Source organism: Bos grunniens, chromosome 1, assembly GCF_055505025.1.
Source record: "Bos grunniens cultivar Pamir isolate PY7600 chromosome 1, Bosgru_T2T1.0, whole genome shotgun sequence".
In the NCBI taxonomy this organism is placed as follows: Eukaryota; Metazoa; Chordata; class Mammalia; order Artiodactyla; family Bovidae; genus Bos; species Bos grunniens.
The window spans coordinates 97,006,049-97,032,775 of record NC_141165.1 but is presented as its reverse complement, the minus strand read 5'-3'; the positions used below and the strand labels follow the sequence as shown (position 1 = coordinate 97,032,775).

Genomic DNA, 26,727 nt, shown 5'->3' with positions numbered 1-26,727 from the left:
ACTGTCTAGAATGGGGGTGGGGGCTGGGGGAAGTGATTAGTCATTGAAAGCTAGTGAACAATTCTGAGAAAGAGATCCAGAGACAGGGAAGAAAAAGAGATAGGCAGAGACTGGGTGGGGAGATGAGAAAAGAGGAAGAGAGGCAAGAGAGGAGAGTGAGAGCCAGAGAGGGAGAGCGAGCATGTGCGGTGAGCAATAGCTGTGGACCTTACAGTTGCTGCTAACTGCCCTGGTGTGTGTGAGGGAGAGAGAGGGAGGGAGGGAGAGAGAGCGCGCTAGCGCGAGAGAGAGAGCGAGTGAGCAAGCGAGCAGAAAAGAGGTGGAGAGGGGGGGAATAAGAAAGAGAGAGGAGGAAAGGAGAGAAGGCAGGAAGAAGGCAAGGGACGATACAACCATGCTGTGCTGTATGCGAAGAACCAAACAGGTAGACCTAAAGATTTTTACTTCTTCTTGTTGTGAAATTACCAGTGTGCAATATTTCCCTATGAAGGTAGAAAAAATATTTTAACCGCTTCTGCTCTGGCCATGGTGCTCCCGTTTCCTTAGCATATGGCAACTGATGCTTGCATCCCAGCTTTTATTCTCTTCTTTCATGGTCTGGTTTTGGAATGCTGCTTCTAATTAGGAGGAGGTTAGAAAAAAAATACGCCTGTTTGGCTAGAAAAAAGGTTTTTTTTTTTTTTAAGGTGTCTGGTTTTGCCGGTGTGGATATGAAGAGAGGTGTGGGGGAGAAAATGTGGGGTCTACCTACAAGATGGGGAGGCAATCCTTTATATTATTCGCAAAAAAAAAAAAAACAAAACCGGGAGGTTGAAAGAATCATATTCAGTAATGAGTATTGCTTGTTCTGTCGTACAATTTTCTCACATGTGCTGCGGAAGAAGCCCTATTTCCCACATGCATGAGCTTCACATTGGCGCAGGTATTAATGGGCAAACATGTGAAGGTTGAATTTATTTATTTTTCAATGAATGAATGAAACTGTAATGTGGGAGATTTTTAAAAGAGAATCAAGAGACTGCTGGGGCTGGGAAAGAAATTGGCCATGTAGAAGGGGAAAATTCAGTCGATTGTGCACCAGCTGGTCCGAGGAGAGGGTGGATGGACCACGCCCCTAGGAGCTTTGAGCACCGACGGGATGGGAAAGACGAGCGGAGAATTACCTGTTGGAAATCAGGTCTCTTCTCCCCTTCCTTTGCATCTTTCCTAGAATTGTAGTGACCAAAGACGGACTAACATTCCGGATTATAAGCATGGTGACTCATTTTCATCAGGAAAAGGGACACATAGAAGATTAGCAAGAAGCAGAGCCCCCTCCCTCTCTCCCACACTGCTCCCACTGCTCAGGTTTTCCTTCCATTTTCCAATTGCTCACTTATTTCGTGAAAGACAGATTAGAAACTTGATTGGGGTACGGGTGGGGAGGAATGACTAGGACGGTATTCCGCAGCAACCGACAGTGCCGCGGCATCCGCCAAAAGGCGCTTTCCAACATTGATGGGAACACCTCTGAGGGATTTTGGCGAAGGTTAAGGAGGAAAATGGATGTGGGATTTGGGTGAGTGTGTGCTTGTACGTGTGTGTGCGTCTTCCTGGGAGGGGAGGATGTCTTGGGCAAAAGAGCCCTTTGCACATTGACTGCCTTATGGGTGGGGTGCAAGATACAGGATTTGGGCATTATTTCTGTGCAGGTATTGGATAGGGGGGTCAATTTGTAATATACCTGGCGAATCCGAAGAGAGTGGAGAGGTGGGGAAGAACCTGGCTGCCAGCTTTGCACTTTTAGCCAGCGCCCTGGAAGGGGGGCGCGGAGGGGGGGGGCGGGGCGGGGAGGGACGAGGTAGTGAGGATGAAGGAGAAGGAAGAGGAAGGGGAAGGGAGACTGAGCAGAATCTCAGAGCAGTGGGTGGAGAGGGTGGAGAGGCCGGGGGCAAAACTAAATAAATAAATAAATAAATAGGTAGATAGATATTAATAGATAGGTGATAGATAAAGTAGCAGGCACCTGTGGTTATGCGTGTGGTTTGTGTAAGGATGTTTGGGGAAGGCGAAGAGTCTTACATGTGCCACTTCGTTAAACTGCTCTAGGATTCCAGAGACTGATGCTTCCGTTCGCTCATTTTTCAAACCTGCACGTTTCCTCTCCTTATCTTCCTTCATTCTAATACATAAATGCAGTAGATACAGGTGGCTGGGCTAAGCACACTGTCAAGAAAATGTTCTGAAGTTGCCTTCCTGATGAGCTGCAGAAATAAAATTTAGGAAGGCAGAGCCTTAAGAAAATTAATGCTAGTCATTAAAAAAAAGCTTTAATTTGGGGAAAGAAAAAATATGCTGGTTTACAACTTTTTGTCACCTTATGTATACACATACATGTGTATACACACATGCCCCCTCTGACAAAGGAAACCAACCATGATATTTTGAAAGGGAATTGAGGCTAAAGAAATTCCCTTCCCCAAAGGGGACAGCTGCCTTCACCTGGGTCCTCTCACTGACAGCCCCAAGCATTCACTAGGATGTGTGCAAAGTGATGAAACTGAAGCAGTGTGTTTCGGGAGTTGTAGAAATTCATATGTGAATGTGTACAGTGTCCGCATACTTCACATAGGACAGTCATGCATGAGCCCTGTATGGTTTCCATATGCCGGCATGCGTTTTAGCATAATTCGTATTCAAGAGAGAAAATTGAAAGGTATAGAAATAGTCCTCTTTTGCCCATATGTTTTATACATGTGCACTTCTGTGTGAAATGGTCCTGTCCCCTACTGACCATTGCTGTGTATCACTCACATAAGTCAGTATTTAGGATGCCATTAAATCAGATGGGAGGAAATGGTGTATTCAGGGTGTGGGCTCACACTGCACTGACTGGCATTTCTATAGCTTGAGTACTTAGTCTCATACAGGTTTTGTGCTTGAGGGTGAAATGATCCTATATCATTTATGACAGACTCCGATTGTATTTATCTTTCTTCTGCCATCTATTTACCATCCTAGTGCTTAACAGGGAATAAAACAAGGGCAAAATCCTGCAAAGGTCTAAACTCTGCCACACCCATGAAATCCAGCATAAACGTGGGAGGGGGCTGGGGGCTGCACTTCCTTCCTCTTCCACTTGAGCTGCATAAAGAAGCAGTCCAGGATTTCCGAGTTGTAATACATTGCCTATGGCTGCGAAGAAAGCATAAATGATCTTTATTAGCCTCTAATTACCACTATAGATTATTATAGCAGGAAGAAGAGAATGAGAGTGGGGTGGAGAGAAGTAGATGATAAAGGAGGGGTTAAAATAGAAATAAAATAAAAGGATCCCTGAGATTTTATTGGCTTATGATTTTCAAATGTCTTGGGGCTAACTTTAAATAGCTTAATTACCATGCATTCTGCAGATGATGAAAAACTTGCAAGATGTGATCTGTGTCCACAAAGCAATAGAACTGCGAGGTGTTTCTTTTGTTGAAAAATAAAGACTTTAATTTGTAACTGAAGTATAAAGAATACCAATACAAGCAAGAAGCCTTCTAGCCCCCACCACTCAACACCACCAACATCTGCATTTTTCTGCATATGACAGATAATTCTTAGTGTGATCTGCGGTTCAGAATTCCAACCTGGTTGTGTCTTTCCCTTGCAATGATTGAAAGGTGTGGAAGGATGCTGCCTGGTTGCTGGTGCAGACGATACCTTCTAGTGATAAATTGAATTCCTCCTAAATTTCACCGAGCCACACCCAGTGTCACCAGGGACTAAGAGGATTAATTAAATGGAGGCATTCTACTTAATATAGTTGAAACTGTTCAGTTTTTCTTTTAATGGTGATTTCTACCACACATTTCCAAATTTAAACAGAAGAAGAAATCATTTAAAGGGCATTTTTTTCTACCAAATTGTCTAGACTTGCAGAGAATCTTAGAGAATTAATGGTGTGTCTAGAAATGCATTAATATCTGGTGAATCTATAATTCCTTCTAGCCCATGCCAGGGTGCAGATACAATGATCCCTGCTCTCTCATGCTGACAGTCTATAACCCTGGTACCCTCTTTCTCCACCCATGTTGAGGCAATTGGGTTAAGAAAATGTAGGGTTAATTTTCTCTCTTGCTGAGCTGGCATAACTACACAAACCTTTCATGTTTTATGCTAAAGGGCAGCACTCCTGTTCACTGAGAAGGAGAGTGGCTCCAGGTCTCCTTTTCCTCCGTCATAGTGAAATTGTCAGTGTTAAGCCTGGGGCTGATTAATCTACATACTTCAGTTTTACCTGGCACCATAAGGAAAAGGGCGGGGGTGTCCTTGCATTAGTGGTAGGCAGATATATTAACCAAATGTTCTCCTTGTTTATACTGATAAAGTAAGAAAAGTCTAGAACTTCCTCTAATATTAAAGGGACATTTCAAAGGGTGCACATACTTAGGTCATCTCAAGAGAAGATACAATATTTAAATAATTACTTCCCTATTAGCTGTCATAGAGGCATTCAGGCAACCAAGTGTGTCTGTTGTCAATCAAAGAAGTGATTGTGGGTAGGAATTCTCCTTTCTGAATTTCTGAAGTATGGTCTGGTTGCCCCTGCACCACTGTACTGATTTTCAGAACATTCTCTTTAGTGTTGGGAAGAGCACTGTGCTGAGAGTCTTCAGTTTATACCACTTTCTGATTCTGTGGTCTCGAATGAATCATATAATCTTTGGCTTCAATTTCCTCCTGTAGGATGGAGACTAAAAACCAAAAAATGAAAACAAACAAAAGTCCTTCCATGCTTACTTTAAAAGTTTCTGTGAGGATCAAGCAAAATTGATATGAAAACAAAGATCGATACAAATAAAAGAAACTTTTCTCTCTGAGGTTTGCAACATGAGGCTTGGCTTAGAAATTGCCCGCCTTTCTGGACTGTCAAGCGCCTGCTACACTTCCGTTTCCTGTTGGAGAAGTAGTTCCTTCTGTTCATCCTTGATTCCTCCTCTTCATCACTCCCCATTCACTATCCCATTTTTTAATAGAGGGCTTCTGTTCCCGTAATTCCACTAAAACGAGTTCTGAAAGAGATACCATATCCAGTGACTGTCTTTTAGTTTGCATCTCATTTGCTGTCTCTTTGGTATTTTATATTGTTGTCTATGCCTCTTCCTGAAACTATCTCCTCATTTGGCCCTATCATATCCTTCCTCTTTCTCCTCCTTCTCACATAGGTCCTTTTCTGTTCTTTGCTGGCTTTGTTCATTCTCTCCCTCCCCAAATATCAATTATATGCTAATTATTTATCTTGATCTCTTTCTCTTATTCTACACATTAATTTCTAGGTGGTCTCACTCACCTCCAGAGTTGTAAATACCTGTGTGATTTCCAAATCTGTAAACTAGATCTCTCTCCTGAGCTCTGATCCATAGACATCTCTGTCAATATTTCAGAGATGCCCATGCTCATGATGAATAAAGCCAAACTCAGTGTCTCCCATTTTGTACCACTTAGTCTTCCTCCAAATTCCCACCCTTATTGCTGTAACACCATCTATCCAGCTTCCAAACTCTAGAAAAATGGTATTGATTCTAAAACTATGATTTTCTTCCAGTCCCCAAATCTAGTTATGAAATTCTTAGATCCTCATTAAAAAGATTTTGAATTCATCCTCTGCTTTTTCACTTGCACCACAAATAACCTAGTTCTGACTTTCATTACCTCCTATCTGGACAAAGACAATAACTTCTTTTCTGGACTCCCTACCTCCTCCATCTTGCTCGCCTTCCATTCTTGTAAATAACACTGCTCTTATCTTTACCTAACACAAATCTGATCAGATTATTTCCTTCCTGACAATCTTCTAATGGTTCTGTATTAATGGTAAGCTAAATACAAACTCTTCAGCGCTGATGGAATGATCTAGTCTTGACTATCTTTCCAGTACTGTCTTCAAATACCTCTTCTCTCAACCGATGCCACATCAATATTTCAGGCCTTGGTGTCTTTGCTCTATGCCTAGAAAATTTCCATTCCCTCCGCAAAAGTTAGCTTTTTTAAGCCATTCTTGACCTCCCTTGTATTGTTTTCTTCTACCTTCTTTGTGACCATGCTATAGTCTGTATAATCACTATTATACCCCTTGTTACACTATATAGCATTGGTTTTTTCCACATACTGGTGTCCATACTGTGAGCTGCTTAAGGGAAACGGTGAAACCTTGATCATTCTTCTATCTCCAGTGCCTACCACAATGCTTGGCACATAATGTAATGGATTTTAACTGTGGATAATCTGTTTGTTAAATGAATACAGAACTCATTTTACAGTCTTTCCATGAGTTGTGGTGTATATAAATGGATGGAACTTCTACTAGATTTTTTAAAGATCTATTGGCACCAAAGTTTGAAGTGGAACTAAACATTATTGATTCCTGTTAATAATCAACAGACATGAAAACCATTGCTTTTTAATGAAAGCAGATACAGAATGCAAAATGAGCCCATGTAGACTATGTTTCTCCCAACTATCGTGACTAGTACCATCGGCAAACCGCTCTTTGATGTCTCCTCCCCACCACTCAACACACTAGCCCCACCCTCTGAGGTTAGCAGAGTCCCAGATTATGCACACACTTATCTTGGATCTTCTCAGGCCCTTCCTTTTGGGCCCCAGTTGCTTACACATGTTGCTCTGCTCCACAACTATTCCAAATAGACCATGACTCAATCCCTCACTAGCCTTCGTTATTTCATTGATCACACAAACTTAAAAAAAAATGTGTGTACTTTGGCCTATGCTCAGAGGCCCACATCCAAGAATTAATTTTAGTTACATTTGGGTTTGTTATCTTCCCACTGAACTAGCCACATAATAATATTCTGCAAAGAGAAATCTTGCATGAAGGTAAAGGGAGATTGAATGGTAAGTAGTCCCTCAAATGTCCGTTGAATGAATGAGAATCAGATAAAGTTTATCTTTCTTAGCTTGGAATAGGGTAAAGGAATTTGGATTCTGGGGCAGGCCTATGGTGGCCAGGATGAGGCACATTGTGAATACAGCTTTACCTGAAAATACTCTTTGCCAGACCCTCAGTAGTGGATTTTTCCTGACTTAATTAGCATGGCCTTGAGAACAGTAAGACCAGATGATCTATCAGTGAAGCTGAATAGTGCTTCCCAGTCTCCACACCCTCTTGCTCATGGCTCTCAATGTTTTCCTTTCAGCTTTCCTTTTTTTCTCTCCTCCCCTCATGTTCAAGTGGAGTTTTTCTAATTAAGTAATGCCAGCTCACATTTAGTGGACGAGGCCAAAATATGAGAGTTTTAAGAAAAAGTATGTCCCTTCCAACTTTCCAAATAGGTGTTTTAGACAACACAGGTACGTTAAGCTATATCTGGCACATAGTAGCTTATCAATAAAAAATATTTATTGAGGGAATAAAAGTAGGGAGGGAGAGATCCTCGTGATGGGCCCTGAGGGGATATGTTATGATACAGAAGACCATAGCCTACGTACCTACTGAGAACTGGCTATGTGTATATGCACACTCAGTTCTACTGATCCTCCTCTCAAGGTGTGTATGTGTGTGTGCTTAGTCACCCAGTCATCTGACTCTTTGCAACCCTTTGGATGGTAGCCCATCAGGTTACTCTCCATGGGATTTTTCAGGCAAGAATACTGGAGTGGGTTGCCATTTTCCTCCTCCAGGGAGCTTCCTGATCCAGGGGTTGAACCTGCGTTTCCTGTGTCTCCTGCATTGGTAGGCAGATTCTTTATCAGCTGAGCCATCAGGGAAGCCCTGACCTCAAGGTGGTGGTGGTCAAAGTCACAATTCTGTCACCGTTCTGCTCAGAGTAGAGTGACACCCTTGCAGTGAGTTTAGATTGTACAATGGGAGCATGACCCTCTAGATTCCCTATCCTTAGTTATTTACAGATCTTATTTTCTTAGATGTTGTGCGTTTAATGTCCTGTTTCATGTCTTTGTAGTGGAATAAACCCTACCCTGGGTTCTAGACCCGGCTCTGCCAATTGCTTGTCCTGTGACCTTGGGTAAGTAACATCATCTTTCTGAGCCTCAGTTTATCCATCTATATAAGTGGGCAAGTAAAAAGAATACTCCAAATCCAGACCTGCCTTTTCTACTAAGTCGGTGTGAGGCTCAAATAAAGTCATAAAAATAAAAGTGTTTTGTAAACAATGTGTTTTTCAAGTGCAAAGTATTATTAATTGAGGAATTCCACATATTGAAACCTAAAGTACTCATGTTTCTATGTAAAGGAGTACTCTTGCTCTCTATAGAATATACATACATTTTCAGTTTTCACTCCTCCTCTCCTGTTCTCTAAAGAGTAAGCATACCATGCTAACGGGTGGGAGCATGTGCTTGCATGCTAAGTCACATCAGTTGTGTCCAACTTTTTGGGACCCTATGGACTGTAGCCCTCCAGGCTCCTCTGTCCATGGGATTCTGCAGGCAAAAATATTGGAATGGGTTGCCATGGTCTTCTCCAGGGGAATCTTCCCAACCCAGGGATTGAACCCACATGTCTTATGTCTCCTGCATTGGAAGGTCAATTCTTTACCATTGGCGCCACCTGGAAAACCCTCGGGTGGATAGGAACGTAGCATATTTCTATCATTTCCTTTGAAAACTTCAGTGAGAGAAGTTAAATAAGCAGATGTTCAAATTGTCATGCAACACCAAGGATTGGTTAAAAGACATTTTTCTTTTTATCCTCTATTTTTCTTTTTATCTTTTTCTGTTTTAGTCTGTTCTTCACATTTAGATTTCTCGTCTCCATTTGCTAAACTGGCTGCTTCTCCCCATCCTCGTCCCCACCCCCACATCACTTCCAAACTGTGTTCTCAGCACTAAGATTACCAGGCATGCTGTGCTCACATCAATCACTGGAGGGCCCAGTCAAGCAGAAGAGTGGAGAGGAAATGTGGGGCTGATTGGGAGACTAAAAATGAGGATGCAGCCTGGTTGGGGACAGCACTGTGGAAACGTGATCACCTAAGTACAGTCTTCAAACAACCTCAGGGTGCCTCAGCATCAGGAATTAACCTTGATCAGAAGTGATGCACAATCCTTGAACCTTTGCCAACTCATCTCTAACACCATAAATAATCCAAACTCTCAGGACCTCTACAAAGAATCTTTCAGTTCTCCTGTGTCCCCTGGTTAATTGGGAAAAGTTACCTATTTAATAATACAAAATTTATCCAATTCTGATACAAGCAATAAACTTTTACAACCCGAAGGATCTGATTTCTTAATGTATGGTTAATATTTTAAAAATATTTTTAAGTATAACAACTGGATCAAGTTTGTCCAAGAGATTTGTTTATCCTAGAAGCCAAAAGTTTAAGCCAAAAGTTTAGAAAAATTAATATCATGGATATTTTGAAAAATATTTTTATAAAGGGAGATTATTTAGAGTTTAGAAAGATATGCTAATTAGAAATTTTGGGAAAAGCAGGACTTCCCTTGTGGATCAGACAGTAAAGAATCTGCCTGCAATATGGGAGACCTGGGTTTGATCCATGGGTCGGGAAGATCCCCTGGAGAAGGAAATGACAACCCACTCCAGTAATCTTGCTGGGAGAATCCCCAAGGACAGAGAAGCCTGGCAAGCTACAGTCCATGGAATTGCAAAGAGTTGGACACAGCTGAGTGGCTAAGCACAGAGGGAAGCAATTTTTTTTTTTAATTTGGAGTATATTTATAGTTGGTTAATGATCACCTTTAATCTTTCACTCTACCTTCCTTTCTCTGTCCTCTTTCTGTCTCTGTGTATATGTGTGTGAGTGTGTATGTGTTTTTCTCTCTCTCTCTTCCTGTCTCTATCCACACACTCACACATATGTACTTGTGTTATTTATACGTCCTTTGATTGGGTATAATTAACAGACACCACCTTTAGTGGTCTAGAAAAGGAATCTATTGAAAGGAAACTAGATGTCACAATTAAGAAAGCTGAAAAGCCAAGCTTATGGGAACCAAAGTAGATCTGGAAACTTCAATATAAGGAATTCACAGACTTTCTTTCTGGAGCCCTGCATTTAAAAGATTTGGTTACTAATAACCCCAGCTTCTCTGCCTTTCAATTAAAAATTTTAGCTGAGAGATAGAAATATATCTCTGTACATACACATATACAAAGAGCAATAAAAAGGAGATAGAGAATATGAGAGAAAGAATGAGATTGAATAAACCTGATTGGTCCTTCTCAGCTCAGCTAGTTATCAGTAGACCATTCATCTCTGACTGGAGGAAGAGCTAGATCATGTGTTTTAGACAATTTCTGGAAACTCATACCTGTGGATCTAGGGAGAGACTAAATTGGCTGAGAAAGAGTCTCCAGTATATATACCTGTATGTCCATAATAGGAATGGAGAAGGCAATGACACCCCACTCCAGTACTCTTGCCTGGGAAATCCCATGGACGGAGGGGCCTGGTAGGCTACAGTCCATGGGGCCGCTAAGAGTCGGACACAACTGAGCGACTTCACTTTCACTTTTCACTTTCATGCATTGGAGAAGGAAATGGCAACCCACTCCAGTGTTCTTGCCTGGAGAATCCCAGGGACAGAGGAGCCTGGTGGGCTTCCGTCTATGGGGTCGCACAGAGTCGGACACGACTGATGCGACTTAGCAGCAGCAGCCGTAATAGGAAAGCTCAGCCAATTAGGAGTGATTTACCTCAAAAGTGGTAGATCACTATTTTTCCTTTGGCTGTTTTAATTTTGCCTATATTAGATTCTTATTATTGGTAGGGTTGTCATCACTGATGACTCTGAAAGGAAGCAGTAACCACACAAATAAATGATCTCAAGAGCTCTCATACCTAACAGAGAAAGGATAGGGCACATCTCCATACCTAGAGTTAACAAGCGCTAGGCCTTCACTCTTTTCCAGGAGTTAAACTCTGGCAGGTACCCCCTGACTAAAAGGAATATCAGCTGCCATATATTCTTGCTAATTTGGCATGGTGGAACTTTGATCTATGTTTTCCGTTGGGTTTATGGGATTCATTTCTGTGAAAGGATTGGGCGATAATGAGTATAAAACATCTCCCTTGAATTTATATCAAAGAAATGCTACTCCTTGATATTAGTCATTTCATTTTGAATGTCCTTGAATTAATTCCAGCTGTAATCATCATATTTATCTATTTTTAGCAAATTGACACTTTCTAAAATATTGAGCTGTTGTCTCCATATGCACCAGTTTGCTCTAAATGGAGAATTTTGGTAATTAGCTTTCATCTATTTGTAATCTCAGTTCCAATAACTATTCAGAATGTTATTTTTAAATGAAAACTTGAAAGACCCTAATGTCTTCCCATTAATGACCATATGTAAGAGCTAGATGAGGCAGAGCAAAAATAAACGAAATGATCTCCAAAGGTTAAGCAAACTCAGGAATTGGCTGCTTTTCTAAATGGCTTCAGAACCTCTTAGTCAGCACAACCAGCCTAGGAACTAGCTTAAAGTAGGAGCTGTTAACATGCAAATCCTCTTCCCTCTCCTACTTTGCTTTTTGTTCAGAAACCAATTTACCAGTTTGGAGTATAAACTGAAAAGTAAAAGCTCTTCTTAATCACCAAACTAGATCCTCAACAGCTATTCCAAGAGAGGCATTCCATAGTTCTACTCAAGCTTCAGTACAGGTGATTGTCTCTGATATGTACCTGCCCTCTCCCCCCAAAAATTAAGGTAGGATCTCTTTAAAGAGAAATTATTAGTTTCTAAATAATTAACTTGCAATTAGATTTCTAGATACATATTGTATTGATGGCAACCCACTTTGGCTATCCAGACTCTTACAGAGTTCTAATGGGGGATAGGAAAAAGTATTGAGTATTTTTTTTATTTTTTTTTTTTAGAGAGTAACTTCTTTTTTTTTTTTAATTTTATTTTATTTTTAAACTTTACATAATTGTATTAGTTTTGCCAAATATCAAAATGAATCCATCACAGGTATACATGTGCTCCCCATCCTGAACCCTCCTCCCTCCTCCCTCCCCATACCATCCCTCTGGGTCATCCCAGTGCACTAGCCCCAAGCATCCAGTATTGTGCATTGAACCTGGACTGGCATCTCGTTTCATACATGATATTTTACATGTTTCAATGCCATTCTCCCAAATCTTCCCACCCTCTCCCTCTCCCACAGAGTCCATAAGACTGTTCCATATATCGGTATTGAGTATTTTTACCAGGGGCTTCCCTGGTAGCTCAGTGGTATAGAATCTGCTTGCAATACAGGAGATCTGAGTTCAATTCCTGGGTCGGGTAGATCCCCAGGAAGAGGAAATGGCAATCCACTCCAATATTCTTGCCTGGGAAATCCCATGGACAGAGGGTCCTGGCAGTCTGTGTTCCGTGGTGTCGCAAAAGAGTGAGACAAGACATAGCGACTAAACAACAGCAATGTTTAGGGTGAACATTGCATTTCAAAGCTGATTTTCTTGATATCTTTATTTGTGAGATGTAAAGGAATAGTGAGACTTTATAATTATCTGTTGTAAACATCCTGCATTTCATCTTCAGCTAGGCATTTGGGCCATTTATCTTCCACAGCTTTATTGGATTAATATTTCTAAAAACTTCTAAGATTTTCAAAAGGAAGGAGAGAATATTATCTCATTTAAAAAATACTGGCTATTTCTTTAGACAAATCTGAGTCGGGGGGGTGAGTTATTCAAATTTTTTTTCTTAAGAGTAAGCACCATTTGCAATCTTCCCTTAATGATTGCATCTCAAGGACTTATTTACTTCAATGAAAGAGAAAGTGATTCTGTTTTCTCTATCATCCTGGAAAGCTATTCAGGAGAGATCAGGTTGGTATTTAGGATTCATTTGAATAAATCATTCTTGCTAATTTAAAACCTGTGTTCCTCATGACTTTGATTGCCTTTGATTGAGAACACAGAGTGATATCTTTTGATCACTCAGTCAGATTTGTGCTTCATACTGATGGACAGCTAACTGGAGAGCTGTACAGAAAACAGCAACAAGATCTAGTTTCTCGCATAGTTTCTTCCACCTTGAACTTCATACCTTACCCCTTTGGAGCAAAACCAGGATAGAAGAGGAAATGAAGAAGACTCTTCTTGAAAAGGGAAGAGGAGTTACAAAATAGAATTACTGTTTGGAGCTGGGCCATTGCCCTCTAGTGAAAACTGTCAAGGGAACATTAAAGGCCACAGATGGCTCAGACTTCACTTCTGAACATCATCTGGAAGATACAGTGAATCCAAGAATAAGAGTGTTTAGGAAAGAATCCAAGAAGTTTGGACACTAGTATACTAAGTATACTTGAGCAAAAAAAATCAGTTTTTATCCTCACTTAAGTGAAAAGAAACTTAATTCTTAGCTTAAAAAAAAAGACTATATCTTTCCTGTAGGCTCTATAATTCTTCTATGTTCTCATTGTAGTGGCACTAGAAACTGATTGAATCATATATATATATATATATATAAATATATATATATAAACTGAAGTTTGTTTTACTAAATATGTCTTATCAAAATTGTTATTTTTATCATACTTGGGTATATTGTAAAAATCCACTCATAAAGGACCAAAATTATGAGAACAGGAAAGTCAATATAAAAATTAAATTTCCCATAATCTAAGATTTCCAGATACTAAAAACATTATTATTTTTCTTTATCTTTTTGTTATTACCTCAGAAAGTGTCTTGTTAAGCTAATTATCTTTTCCCTAGACTAGACCCCTGACTCCCGTACTCTTGCAATATCTTTTTGGAGAGACATCAGACATATGAGTCAGTTATCAAACTCATAATATGGAAGTAACTGATTACTCTTCCTTCCCTCATAAAAGCCACACTATCAGTTACCAAATTCTATTTGCAGTATTTTGTACATCTGTCTTTTCCTTCTTCTGCCAGCCTTTCTCAACCAGAGTTTTAGAATAGAACCAAGCCTTAACACCCCTTAATGCCCTAGAGTTCCTAACTGTACATAATGAATTAATCTCCTTCCAATACATCTAGCCCATACTAGTTACACACCATCCTTGGCAGAATGGAGAAACACTCAAATCATTTTTTATGTGTCTGTGGTTCAGATGAGAAACCCCAGGTAAGAAAAGCTGGATGGATAATCACCAAAATTTCTTGCTTTTTTGGCATCACCTTTGCATACTCTCTGATGGTTAATCTTACTTTTTACTCCCCTTTTTCTCAAAATTTCAATGGTTGTTCTTTGTTTAGAGCATTAATTTTAATTTATTTATTTATGATTGGTTTCCATGGCTTCTCAGAATCTGGTACCAATCTTCTAATCTTGCCTTACCTCCTATTGGCTCTGCCATGGACTTGGATTGTGAATTTAAACAAATTTAATGTCTCTGGGCTATCATTTTCCTCTACATAAAATAAGAATACTGAACAAAATTGTCTCTAAGACTTTCCAGCTCATGAAATAACAAGTTCTATAGCAAAACTCCTCCTCCACTTTGGCGCTTTGTCTCAGCTGGCCAGACTGAGTATGAATGTAAATATTCGTGTCCCTATACTTTTGTTCATTATAATTTCCTCAACTTGAAATATGCCCTTTGTGCCTAGGTCAGTTTCACCCACCCTTTGAGGCCTAAGGAAAGAGTTATTTCATTTGTGAAGGCTTCTTTGATGGCCAGTGACTTCTTCCCCGCTTAGATCTTCAGTAACATATACTACCTATCCTGTTTTTTCAGCATTCATTAAACAAAGTCCTACTTGATTATCCGTTAGTATGTACCTGAACTTCCCACACTAGTCTGCAAACTCTTTGAAAATAAGGTATGGAGTTCAGAACCTGGCTCAAGATACACGTTTGAGTGTTTCTGGGGGAATGTACAAGACAAAGTAATGGATCTGTAAGTTTTCAGAAAGATAAGTAAAGCTATCTTGTATGACCTCTCTGGGACATTTAAAACCACAAAACATACCTTCTTATTTATTTTCTTGGCTTCCATACTACTTATTTCTGCTGTGTTTTCTCTTCTCTATCCTTAGTTTCACATTCTTTTGTTTTCCCCTTGGCTCCTCCTTCTCTATCAACCCTTGAAATGTTGTTGTTATGTAGGTTTTGTCCTTCTTCTTGGGCTTCCCTGGTGGCTCAACAGTAAAGACTCTGCCTCAATGCAGGAAACCTGGGTTCGATCCCTGGGTCAGAAAGATCCCCTGGAGGAGGGCATGGAAGCCCACTCTAGTACTCTTGCCTAGAGAATCCCATGGACAGAGGAGCCTGGCAGGCTGCAGTCCATAGAGTCGCACAGAATTGTACATGACTCAGGTGACTAAGCAGCAGCAGCACAGTCCTTCTTGCATGTTCTCATTTGACAGAAGCTCCAAGAATAATCCATGCCTACAACTCCTACATGGCTCAGTTCAGTTCAGTTCAGTCATTCAGTCGTGTCCGACTCTTTGCAACTCCATGAATTGCAGCACCCCAGGCCTCCCTGTCCATCACCAACTCCCGGAGTTCACTCAAACTCATGTCCATCGAGTCAGTGATGCCATCCAGCCATCTCATCCTCTGTCGTCCCCTTCTCTTCCTGCCCCCAATCCCTCCCAGCATCAGTGTCTTTTCCAATGAGTCAACTCTTCGCATGAGGCGGCCAAAGTATTGGAGTTTCAGCTTCAGCATCAGTCCTTCCAGTGAACACCCAGGACTGAACTCCTTTAGGATGGACTGGTTGGATCTCCTTGCAGTCTAAGGGACTCTCAAGAGTCTTCTCCAACACCACAGTTCAAAAGCATCAATTCTTCAGCGCTCAGCCTTCTTCACAGTCCAACTCTCACATCCATAATGACCACTGGAAAAACCATAGCCTTGACTAGATGGACCTTTGTTGGCAAAGTAATATCTCTGCTTTTGAATATGCTATCTAGGTTGGTCATAACTTTCCTTCCAAGGAGTAAGCATCTTTTCATTTCATGGCTGGAATCACCATCTGCAGTGATTTTGGAGCCCAGAAAAATAAAGTCTGACACTGTTTCCACTGTTTCTCCATCTATTTCCCATGAAGTGATGGGACTGGATGCCATGATCGTCGTTTTCTGAATGTTGAGCTTTAAGCTAACTTTTTCACTCTCCTCTTTCACTCTCATCAAGAAGCTTTTCAGTTCCTCTTCACTTTCTGCCATAAGGGTGGTGTCATCTGCATATCTGAGGTTATTGACATTTCTCCTGGCAATCTTGATTCCAGCTTGTTCTTCTTCCAGTCCAGCGTTTCACATGATGTACTCTACATATAAGTTAAGTAAGCAGGGTGACAATATACAGCCTTGACGTACTCCTTTTCCTATTTGGAACCAGTCTGTTGTTCCATGTCCAGTTCTAACTGTTGCTTCTTGACCTGCATATAGGTTTCTCAAGAGGCAGGTCAGGTGGTCTGGTATTCCCATGTCTTTCAGAATTTTCCACAGTTTGTGGTGATCCACACAGTCAAAGGCTTTGGCATAGTCAATAAAGCAGAAATAGATATTTTTCTGGAGCTCTCTTCCTTTTTCCATGACTGCTGCTGCTGCTAAGTCACTTCAGTCATGTCCGACTCTGTGCAACCCCATAGACGGCAGCCCACCAGACTCCGCCATCCCTGGGATTCTCCAGGCAAGAACACTGGAGTGGATTGCCATTTCCTTCTCCAATGCATGAAAGTGAAAAGTGAAAGTGAAGTCGCTCAGTCGTGTCCGACTCTTAGCTAATGGGGTTCAACTTCTCCAGGGTCTTTAGCCACATCTACTTCCTGGGCTTTAGAGCTTTGTATCCAACTGTCCACTAGAAATCTTATTCTGATGACCATCAGGAGCCCAGTCTCCACACGTCCTAAAACTAAGTCTTCATCTTTTGGTCCCAAATCTCTTCCCCATTCTCATTCAGTCATCAAAATGGAAATGGAATCCTGACTCATTCCCCAAATCTCCCTTTTATGTTTAGATGCTACTACTTTTTCTAGTTTTCATAGGTAAAAAACAAACAAAATAGCTGTTTATTCTTCCTTTGCCATTGCCCTCTACCTCAAAACATCTTATCTCTGACCCCTTTTTTTCATTTCTACTATCATCTCTAACCCAGTTGTCACTCATGAAAACTAACACAATGGCCTCCCCTTCTAGTCTGCTATCTTTCATCCTCAACCCCTTACAATCATTCTCTCCTCAGTAGAAACAGTGGTATTTTAAAAAAGTGTTTATCAGGTTATGTGTTTCCACAATTTAAAAATCTTTAATGCTTCCTATTCCACATAGAACCAAAACCAAACTCATTACCAAGGCCTATGAAAGTCTACACGATCCAGGACCTCCTCCTCCCCTGAATTCTTCTTAGAAACATACCATTCTTGCTTACCAAGTCTAGTGGCCTCCTTTTAGTTTTTAAAATCCACAAAGCACATTCCCTCTTCAAAGCCTTTGCATGTTTCACTCTCTGTACCCAGAAAGCTCTTTCTCTGACTCTTGAAAGACCTTTTGTGACAAATCCCTCTGAATGGTGTCCAGGTCACTTTCTAATATTGCCCCACTTCTATTTTCTTTAAGGATTGTGCGCAACCTGCTTTTTAAAACATTTACTGGCTAATTTTCTGGTCCCTGTCTATATCCTCAAACTTCAAAATCCACTCCTCTTCATATCCCACACCAGGTCTTCCCTGGTGGCCCAGTCAGTAAAGAGTCTGCCTGCAATGCAGGAGACCCAGGTTCAATCCCTGGGTCAGGAAAATCCTCTGGAGAAGGAAATAGCAACACACTCCAGTATTCTTCCCTGGAAAATCCCAGGAACAGAGGAGCCTGGTGGGCTACAGTCCATGGGGTCACAGAAAGTCAGACTTGACTAACTAACACTCATATCCCACACTCCATTGTAATTGTTCAGTTTCATGAAACAACTCATGTTACTTCATTCTTTATTCCTCTCTAAACACTATTCCTTTTTGCTAGAATGTCTTGCTTTCCTTTTTTTCTAGATGCCACATTTCTCATGTATTTCCACAATGTGGCTACAGTCATTACCTTCTTTGTGGAGACTCCTTGATCCTCCAGATAGATACGTGTTTACCATTGTTGTATCTAGTACCTGCCTATACACCATTCCACAGACTTTATTATAAATATTCACTTATGTGTCTGTCCCTTTTGCTATACTAGAAGCTCCACATTATAGGCTCCCATTAAATAGAAGTTGAGTCAATGAAGCCCACGCCAAGGACCAAATATCAGTGTCTAATGAGTCAAAATTTGGTTAGTCTAAGGCAAACATTGCCCACTTCCCACCAATTAATCATGGAACGTGCCCACTCTGGCACACTTTATAATTAGGCACCTGATAGAGATCTCACACAGAGCTAAGATCGCACGGATTTGGATTTCACCCAAGTGGTGCCAGCTGGTTGCTTCAGCAAGTAACAGTCCTCATGTTGTGGAGAGATACTTCAACATGGAAAGATAGCCATGCTGGATGCTATAAACTTCTTATGATTCGAGCTAAGGATGAGTAGCTGTTTAAAATGATATAGTTTTTTAACCCACTAATATGCCTTCTTCCAGTCTTGGCCTTAAATATTCAACCTTTTAATAATATCTAAAACTGGAGACCTCTGAAACCCCTCCCAGAGGAATCCTGGTGAAATTTCACATCTTTCCTCTTTGTTAATGATGTGACTTGTAGTCTGCATGCATTTACTCTTTTTCCTTTTACTCTCTTTAATTCCAAATTAGAAAAAAATGTGCACGATGATGTTTAATTGTTGTTTTGTCTGGTGCCTGTCTATGTGCTATGGAAGCATCCATCTGTCCGATGTTGTATCTATCCACAAACTGATAAACAAAAGGAAAGATTTTCCTACGGGGGAATGAAACAAATGGCCAGGTAATCACTGAGTTAACAACACCTAACATATGTCTCACACACAAAATTTATGATTCTGACTGGGGAATGGAGCTGAGGAAGAATGGGAATAATCTCCAATGTACTCCGTTTCCTTTTTAAGAAAATAGATGATAATCAAGAAAGGAGAAGAATGATTCATGGTCATTAGGCAGCTAGGTCCCTTTGAACTAAATCTATATAACATGGAGATTAAAAATACTTTTTTTGTCTGGCTGGAAACTTAAAAGCTCTTTTAAATTTCTTTCTTCAGGAAATGATATTCTAAGTTTCAAGCTGCTAACTTGCAAAACAAACTTTGGAAACACTTCTCATTTATAGGTTGGGGTAATGCTTATTCCAAAATCAAATTTGAGGAGGATCAAAAGAATATAATTTTCCTGTTTAGGGAACGGATGAGCATAAGGAAGGCAAGCTGAAGCAGACTTCAGCTGAAAAAAAAATGAGTCACTTTTCTCAGTTGTACATTTTTTATTTCGGTAATTATGTGGGAGGTGAAGAAGATACATGAGTAGTTTGGGTTGCTGAGAAAGTAGATGGAGAAGCAAGTATTCAACCTTGGAGAAGTTGGATTGGTTAGATATGATAGAACTCTGAAAGATGTACCTTACATGGATGGAACCCTTGGAGCCGCTTCTAGAAGAAAATTCATTTTACATCCCGCTAATCTAGCCAAACATTCTTTTGCCACCACTTTCCAGACTTTTGGGCTTCCTTGTGGCTCAGCTGGTAAAGGATCTGCCTGCAATGTGGGAGACATGGGTTCGATCCCTGCGTTGGGAAGATCCCCTGGAGAAGGGAAAGGCTACCCACTCCAGTATTCTGCCCTGAAGAATTCCATGGACTGTATATATAGCCCATGGGGTCACAAAGAGTCGGACATGACTGAGAGACTTTCACTTCACTTCACTTCACTTCCAGGCTTTTCCATAGGCTGTTTTCTCAGTAGACATTTTAAAGAGTGGAAAACCATTTTCACAGAAAGGTTCTACCTTTTCAATTGTTACATACCCAGAGATGCCGCAGTGTCAGGCCAATGTAAATTTTAAGCTGCCAATAACCTTATCATTCTCCAGGAATAGTCAACAAATCTGGGTTGTTTTGATTAAACAAAATTTCAGCCAAATTCTCTGAAACTAAGAAGAAAATTTTCCTTGGATTTCAGTAGAGGTTCAACGGGTCAGGCCTAAGTTGATTCAAAAAGATTAGAGAATAGGCTAATTAAACTAGGGGATAACAAGATCTAGTAAGCATTATACGTATAAGCTATGTGCTGTACTCGGTAGTTCAGTCATGTCCGACTCTGCAACACCATGGACTGCAGCCCACCAGGCTCCTCTGTCCATGGGATTCTCCAGGCAAGAATACTAGAGTGGGCAGCCTTTCCCTTCTCCAGGGGATCTTCCCACCCAGGAATCAAACTGGCATCTCCTGATTCTTTACCACCTGAGCTACCAGGGAAGCCCCATACAAGCTATACATATAAGCTTTTATTACCTCCTAACATTAAGTGGTGCTGTCTTCTCCATCTGAAATGTATTCTTTCCTCCATCTGCCAAACTATATTCTGAATCCAAACATTCTGTTGAAACATCACCTTTTTGATAAAATCATGCCAGACCTCTCCTCATTCTCCATCTGAATCCATGCTGTAATCACTGTAGTAACCTCCCTAGTAACTCTTCCTTCCGCATGTTGTCTACCTGTTTGTGTATATGTTGCACATCTATATGTATAAGCACACACACACCAGACACCCACACACAGAGAAAGAGAGAAAGCACTTATATGTTATGTACTTGCTGTCCTTTCCTATTTCCCTGGACACTGCTTAAGTTTCGTTCCTGGGTTCACCACTATTTTCGATTTCATAAAGCACTCTACACTGCTTGCTACTAACCACCCTTTTATTTACTCTCCCAAGGAAAAGTTGTCATCCTGTCACTGTATGCCTGATGGTAATAAATATCACTGACTAGTAGGGTTAAGGGATCTTTGTTGATGTTTAGTTGTTCAGTCATGTCTAACCTCCTCTGCGACTCCGTGAACTGTAGCCTGCCAGGCTCCTCTGTCCTTGGGATTCTCCAGACAAGAATAATGGAGTGGGTTGCCATTTCCTTCTCCAGGGGATCTACCCAACCCAGGGATCGAACCCAAGTCTCCTGCTTTGGCAGGTGGATTCTTTACCACTGACCCAGGGAAGCCCTGAAGAGATCTTACAGATTATCTAGTTTGTTTTTTAAATTTCTTTTGAGCCACAGTACTTTTGGTTCCAGATATTTCTCAGAAACCAATACACAAAATAGATAAAAGGTGCTATTTGGCTAGAGCAGAGTTTGGTGGCCCAGACTTCTGTGTTGTCAGGCCCCTCCTGTCTGCCCTGATCCTCTCTGAGGAAGCCTAGGGAGCAGTTTGGGAAACACTGGTCTACATCCAATCCTCATAGTGCAGATGTTGGGAAATTAAGGTCATTCAGCTCAGAAAAGGCTGAGATGGAATTTCTTCCTGTGTCAGTGCCACTTGTTTCAGAGGGCTAACAGAAGATTGTCCTTCAATTTCTGGATGTATGAGTCCCTAAACATTCTAAATTTGTGCAATCAGCATTTATGTTGTTTGTAAACGTACAGGATTCTTTAGCAAATGAAGACTAAAAATTTTCCTTTTTCTAACTTTTGATTAATTTAATCTTATTTTTCAATTAGTATTTTTCATCAGTATTCATTTTAGGAGACAATATTTTCCTCAAATATTATGGTGGTGGTGGTGGTGGTAGTCGTTAAGTTGTGGCCAACTCTTGTGATCCCATGAACTGCAGCCTGCCAGGCTTTTCTGTCCAAGGGATTTCCCAGGCAAGAATACTGGAGTAGGTTGCCATTTCCTTCTCCAGGGGATCTTCCCAACCCAGGGATCGAACCCATGTCTACTGCTTTGCAGGCAGGTTTTTTACTGCTGGACCACAGGAAAGCCCTTCAAATGTTATATGGAAGACATGTATTCATTCAAGAAACATTTTTTTAGTCATCTACTGAGTCAGGAATTATGCAGAGTACTGAAAAATGCAGAAATAATTTTCTTTTAAAAAACACACACACACTCTACCCTTAAGCAGCTCACAGTATAATGTGGTAGACTTATTTGAAAGTACATATTCTAGACTGTGCTCTGGATAATTTTATTTATCTTGGACATCTTTTCCTAATTGTTCAGAGCTGTTTTCCACTATAGGAACAGACCAGTGTTTCTTCTCATGTAGATATGATGGTCCAATCTCCCTTGGAGGCCTGAAGAGTGAGTTTTGTGAGTAAGAGAACATTTAAAGGCATTAAGATTTAAATACCACAATGCCAAAGGGTTTTAAGGATTAAATGTGCTAATATACATAAAATACTTAGAACTGTACCTGGTATATAGTGAGCACTTAATGTTAGCTGTTGCTTGTTATTGTTGATGTTGCTGATAATGGTGTGGGGTCTCTGTTTAATGAATCATATGTCTAAGTATCTTTTGATAGGAATTCTTCAAGGACTAGTTTCTGAATTTTGAGTAGTGTGTGTGTGTGTATATGTATACAAACATGTCTGAAGTTTATTGAAAATACAATTGGTTAACTGGGAAATGAAATAATGATGTCACTGGTTTAAATTTTGCATACCTTGTGCTCTCAAAGGTTTTATACACATATATATATATATATATATAGTGTGTGTGTGGACTTCTCTGGTGGCTCAGACAGTAAAGGATCTGCCTGCAATGCAGGAGACCCAGGTTAGGTTCCTGGATTGGAAGATCCTGTGGAGAAGGGAATGGCTACTCACTCGAGTTTTCTTGCCTGGATAATTCCACAGACAGAAGAGCCTAGAGTCCATGGGGTTGCAAGTCAGACACGATTGAGCAACTAACACACACACACACACACACACACACATACACACATACATGCATATGTATTGGCTTGGAATCTGGAACTCAGAATTGTAATTATCTTACCTTACAGATGTGGCCAATAAAATAAGAATAGAAATTTTAGCCGGCTTCACACTTAGAAGGAGGAGAGGCTTATCACTTCCAGGCAACTGGAATGTGAGCATCTCAAGACCTAGACTCAGCCACTCTGAATCTTGAAGGAATGATACAAAGATGCAAAGGCAATGATAAATTATCCTCAGTGATAGTGGTATCTGGGGGTCTGGTACGTATGGTGCCTGCAAACTGATGTCCTAACCAGTCAGCAGTTTTGCCTTGACTGTGTTTCCTGGGTCCAGCTTGCTTTCCTTAGTTCCTGCCACTTTTTGAGCCTTGTTCTTTGGCCTTCCCATCAATAATGTGAGCTTTGATATTATCTAAATCCAGTCTAGCATGCAAGAATCTGACTGGCACAATTCTACTCTCAAGAAATCAGACCAAAGATACTAATATTTTTCCTCATATTATGGCAGCAGTCTCAGGGCTTTTGCACTCCTTGTTCCTTCGGCCTGAAATGCTTTGTTCATGCCTATTCTTGTGATTTGCTCCCTTACCTCCTCAGGACTCTGCTCAGATCTCACCTGTGTAAATCTCAAGGAGGCTTTCTCATATCATCCTGTATAAAGAAGAACCCACCCAACACTCTCTTTCTCTCCCATTTTATTTTCTTTCATTTTTCTCTTTAACCCTTGCATCCACCCAAGATATTTATTCTGTATTATTTTCTGACACCAGTGGCGTGTAAACTTCATGAGGGCTCCCTAACTCTTTTAGTTACTGATGTTTCCTGGCACCTAGCTCAGTGGCTGGTACATTGAGATAATCAATAAGCATTTCTTGAATAAATAAATGAATTTAAATTCTGCTCAAATGTAATAATAACAATAAGCTAAAAATGTGCTATGGGTTTTTCAGGCGGCCCTAGTGGTAAAGAACCTGCTTGTCAAAGAAGGAGACATAAGAGACTTGGGTTTAATCCCTGGTCAGGAAGATCCCCTGGAGGAGGGCATGGCAACCCATTCCAGTACTCTTGCCTGGAGAATCCCATGGACAGAGGAGCCTGGTGGACTACAGTTTATAGGGTTGCAAAGAGTCAGACACAACTGAAGCTACTTAGCGCACACACACACAGACGTGCTATAGCTAATACATTCACTCCACCTTCTGCCATGTTCTTCTTGACCTCTGCCCCTTAATCCTGACCTTCAATAGCCCATATATTTCCATCTATCTGTGACAGATATATCACAATACATGTGATAGAGTGGATTTCCTGAGAGCAATGAAGGCAGAATTTGGTCCTGTCTACCACTACGAAATGCTTATTTATCTCTCCTTTTACATTTTAATTGTTTAAATATTTGGGGAGGATTTTCCTGCTGTGGTAAATTTATACTCATTAAATTGTCAAACATGATGGTATTATTTATTTATTTGTCGCAGGCGCTGTAGGGGAAATGCTTGCTGTTGCCACTGGCACCATCTGGCTTTGACTGATTATTGTATTTCACCTGATAGTCTTTGGACAGGACTATCAGGGTGATGAATGGATGAGAGTGGGAGGAGTTCAAACACTGGTTGAGAAAGGATAACAAACCTGTAGCAATAAGTCAGACACCAGGAGGCATTCTAAACACCGAATAAGATAGAACATCATCCATCGCATGTCCTATTTGCATTCCAGGTTAATCTTCAAAGAGTCAACATGGCAAAAACACTCCAAGATAAAGATTCTAGAAAAGATTTAAGTTGCTAGGCAAAAAGAAAAATCCTTTATGGTGGTTACTGAGTTTACCATGATTCCACATGGTTGTGACTGCAGCTAGAATTCATATATCTTTTCTCAGCATAAGTAACTTATACTCTTACAGAGATTTAAATAAAAATAAACCTTTTCAAGACATTCCAACATTCTAAAAGATAATTTGATTTGTGGGAATTAAAGAATAGAATGGGTTTCCCTGGTGGCTCAGATGGTAAAGAATCTGCCTGCAATAAGGGGGACCTGGGTTCGATCCCTGGATTGGGAAGATCCCCTAGAAGAGGAATGGAATGTACAATATCGAATGGTGGTATAATGGCCAGGCACTGGGTTCTGGGATGATAACTTTATCTTGAACCAAAACCCAACCTGCCTGGCATTCTCAAAGCCTGATCTTCATCAGAAGTTTTATTCCAGACAGAAATGAAGTGATAGCTTTGCCAATGTGGGGTATCCTCAGCATGCCTGGATCCTTCTGACTGTCTTGTTGAGGCAGGGGGCCTAAAAAAGCTATTATTCAATCATTCATCTTTCCCTGGCTAGAGACATCTTTAAGGTACATGGATTATTTTAGTTTATCAGTAGATCACCTCTTACTTTCATAGTATCTTCCAGTTAGAAGTGATTTTAGAAGTCGTCTTGTCTATGAAATCATTCATGTATTAATCTTTGCTGTTGTCTAGTTGCATCATGTCTGACTCTTTGCAACCCCATGAACTGCATCATGCCAGGCTTCTCTGTCCTTCACTAACTCCTGGAGTTTGTTCAAATTCATGTCTATTGAGTTGGTGATGTCATCCAACCATCTCATTTTCTGTCTTCCCCTTCTCCTCCTGCCTTAAATCTTTTCCAGCATCAAGGTATTTTCCAATGAGTCAGTACTTCGCATCAGGTGGCCAAAGTATTGGCGTTTCAGCTTCAGCATCAGTCCTTCCAATGAATTTCCTTTGTGGATTGACTGGTGTGATCTCCTTGTTGTCCGAGGCACTCTCAAGAGTCCAGCACCACAATTCAAAAGTATCAGTTCTTTGATGCTCAGCTTTCTTTATGGTCCAGCTCTCACATCTGTACATGACTACGGGAAAAATCATAGTTTTGACTATATGGACCTTTGTCAGCAAAATGATGTCTCTGCTTTTTAACACGCTTTCTAGGTTTGTCATAGCTTTACTTCCAAGGAGTGAGCATCTTTTAATTTCATGGCTGCAGACACTGTCTGCAATGATTTTGGAGCCCAAGAAAATAAAATCGGGCACTGTTTCCATTTTTTTCCCCTTCTATTCACCATGAAGTGATGGGACCAGATGCCGTGATCTTAGTTTTTTGAATGCTGAGTTTTAAACAAACTTTTACACTCTCCTTTTTAACTCTCATCAAGAGGCTCTTTAGTCTTTTTTAAATTTCTGCCATTAAAGTGATATCATCTGCATATCTGAGATTGCTGATATTTCTCCCAGCAATCTTGATTCCAACTTGCAATTTATCATTTATTCATTAGGAAATATTTATTAAGTGTCTACTATAAATTAAAGGATGCTGATTGAAAAAATGAATCACATATGGCTGTCCCCTCTATAGGATACATGAATTTCTCTTCATGACATCATTATTAGCTTGGAGTTCAGCCTTCACTGGAGTATCTCTGACAATTTGGGTGATGGTATTTACAGCACTCCTCAAGTGAGAGAAAGCAGGTTAACCCCACTTAAAAGGGTAGAAGGGCCCAACCAAGACTTTGCTTACCCTCATCATTCAAAAAGTCAGATGCAGAATCTTTGAAGTCAAAGTTACATACTTGAATCTCTGAACAGTTAATTTAGTGAACTGTTTTCCCCGTGTCTTCTTATCTTGACCTTTGTCAAACTTCACTGTGCCTGGCCATTTTTCATGCTCACCCAGAGGTGGGAGCTAAATACAAATTTAGATATTTGTAACCAATGAGTTTTAGACTCTTGTTGCCAGAAAAAGAATCCCAAACCTTTTAATGAACATTCTCTCTTCTTAATGAATAAAATTTCATCAGCTCAGTTTAGTTTTGTTTGCACAGAAAAATCAAGGTTTGGAATAAGTCTAGGGTGTTAAAATTCCTACAGTTGTCCAAAGCTTTGAAATATCTCGGGAAAAAACACTTACTG

At 40.5% G+C, this 26,727-nt stretch overlaps 1 protein-coding gene across 2 annotated transcripts in view; it reads left to right on the top strand.

The window, feature by feature from the left end:
- Window positions 1-252: 252 nt before the first annotated feature.
- The window catches only part of GAP43 (growth associated protein 43), a 101,316-nt gene continuing 74,841 nt past the window's right edge, over window positions 253-26,727 (top strand). For both annotated transcript variants that reach the window (XM_086320694.1, XM_086320702.1), the window contains exon 1: window positions 253-424. In XM_086320694.1, coding sequence (XP_086176820.1) covers window positions 395-424 — 30 coding nt within the window. In that variant the 5' untranslated portion in view covers window positions 253-394. The remainder of the gene's footprint in view (window positions 425-26,727) is intronic.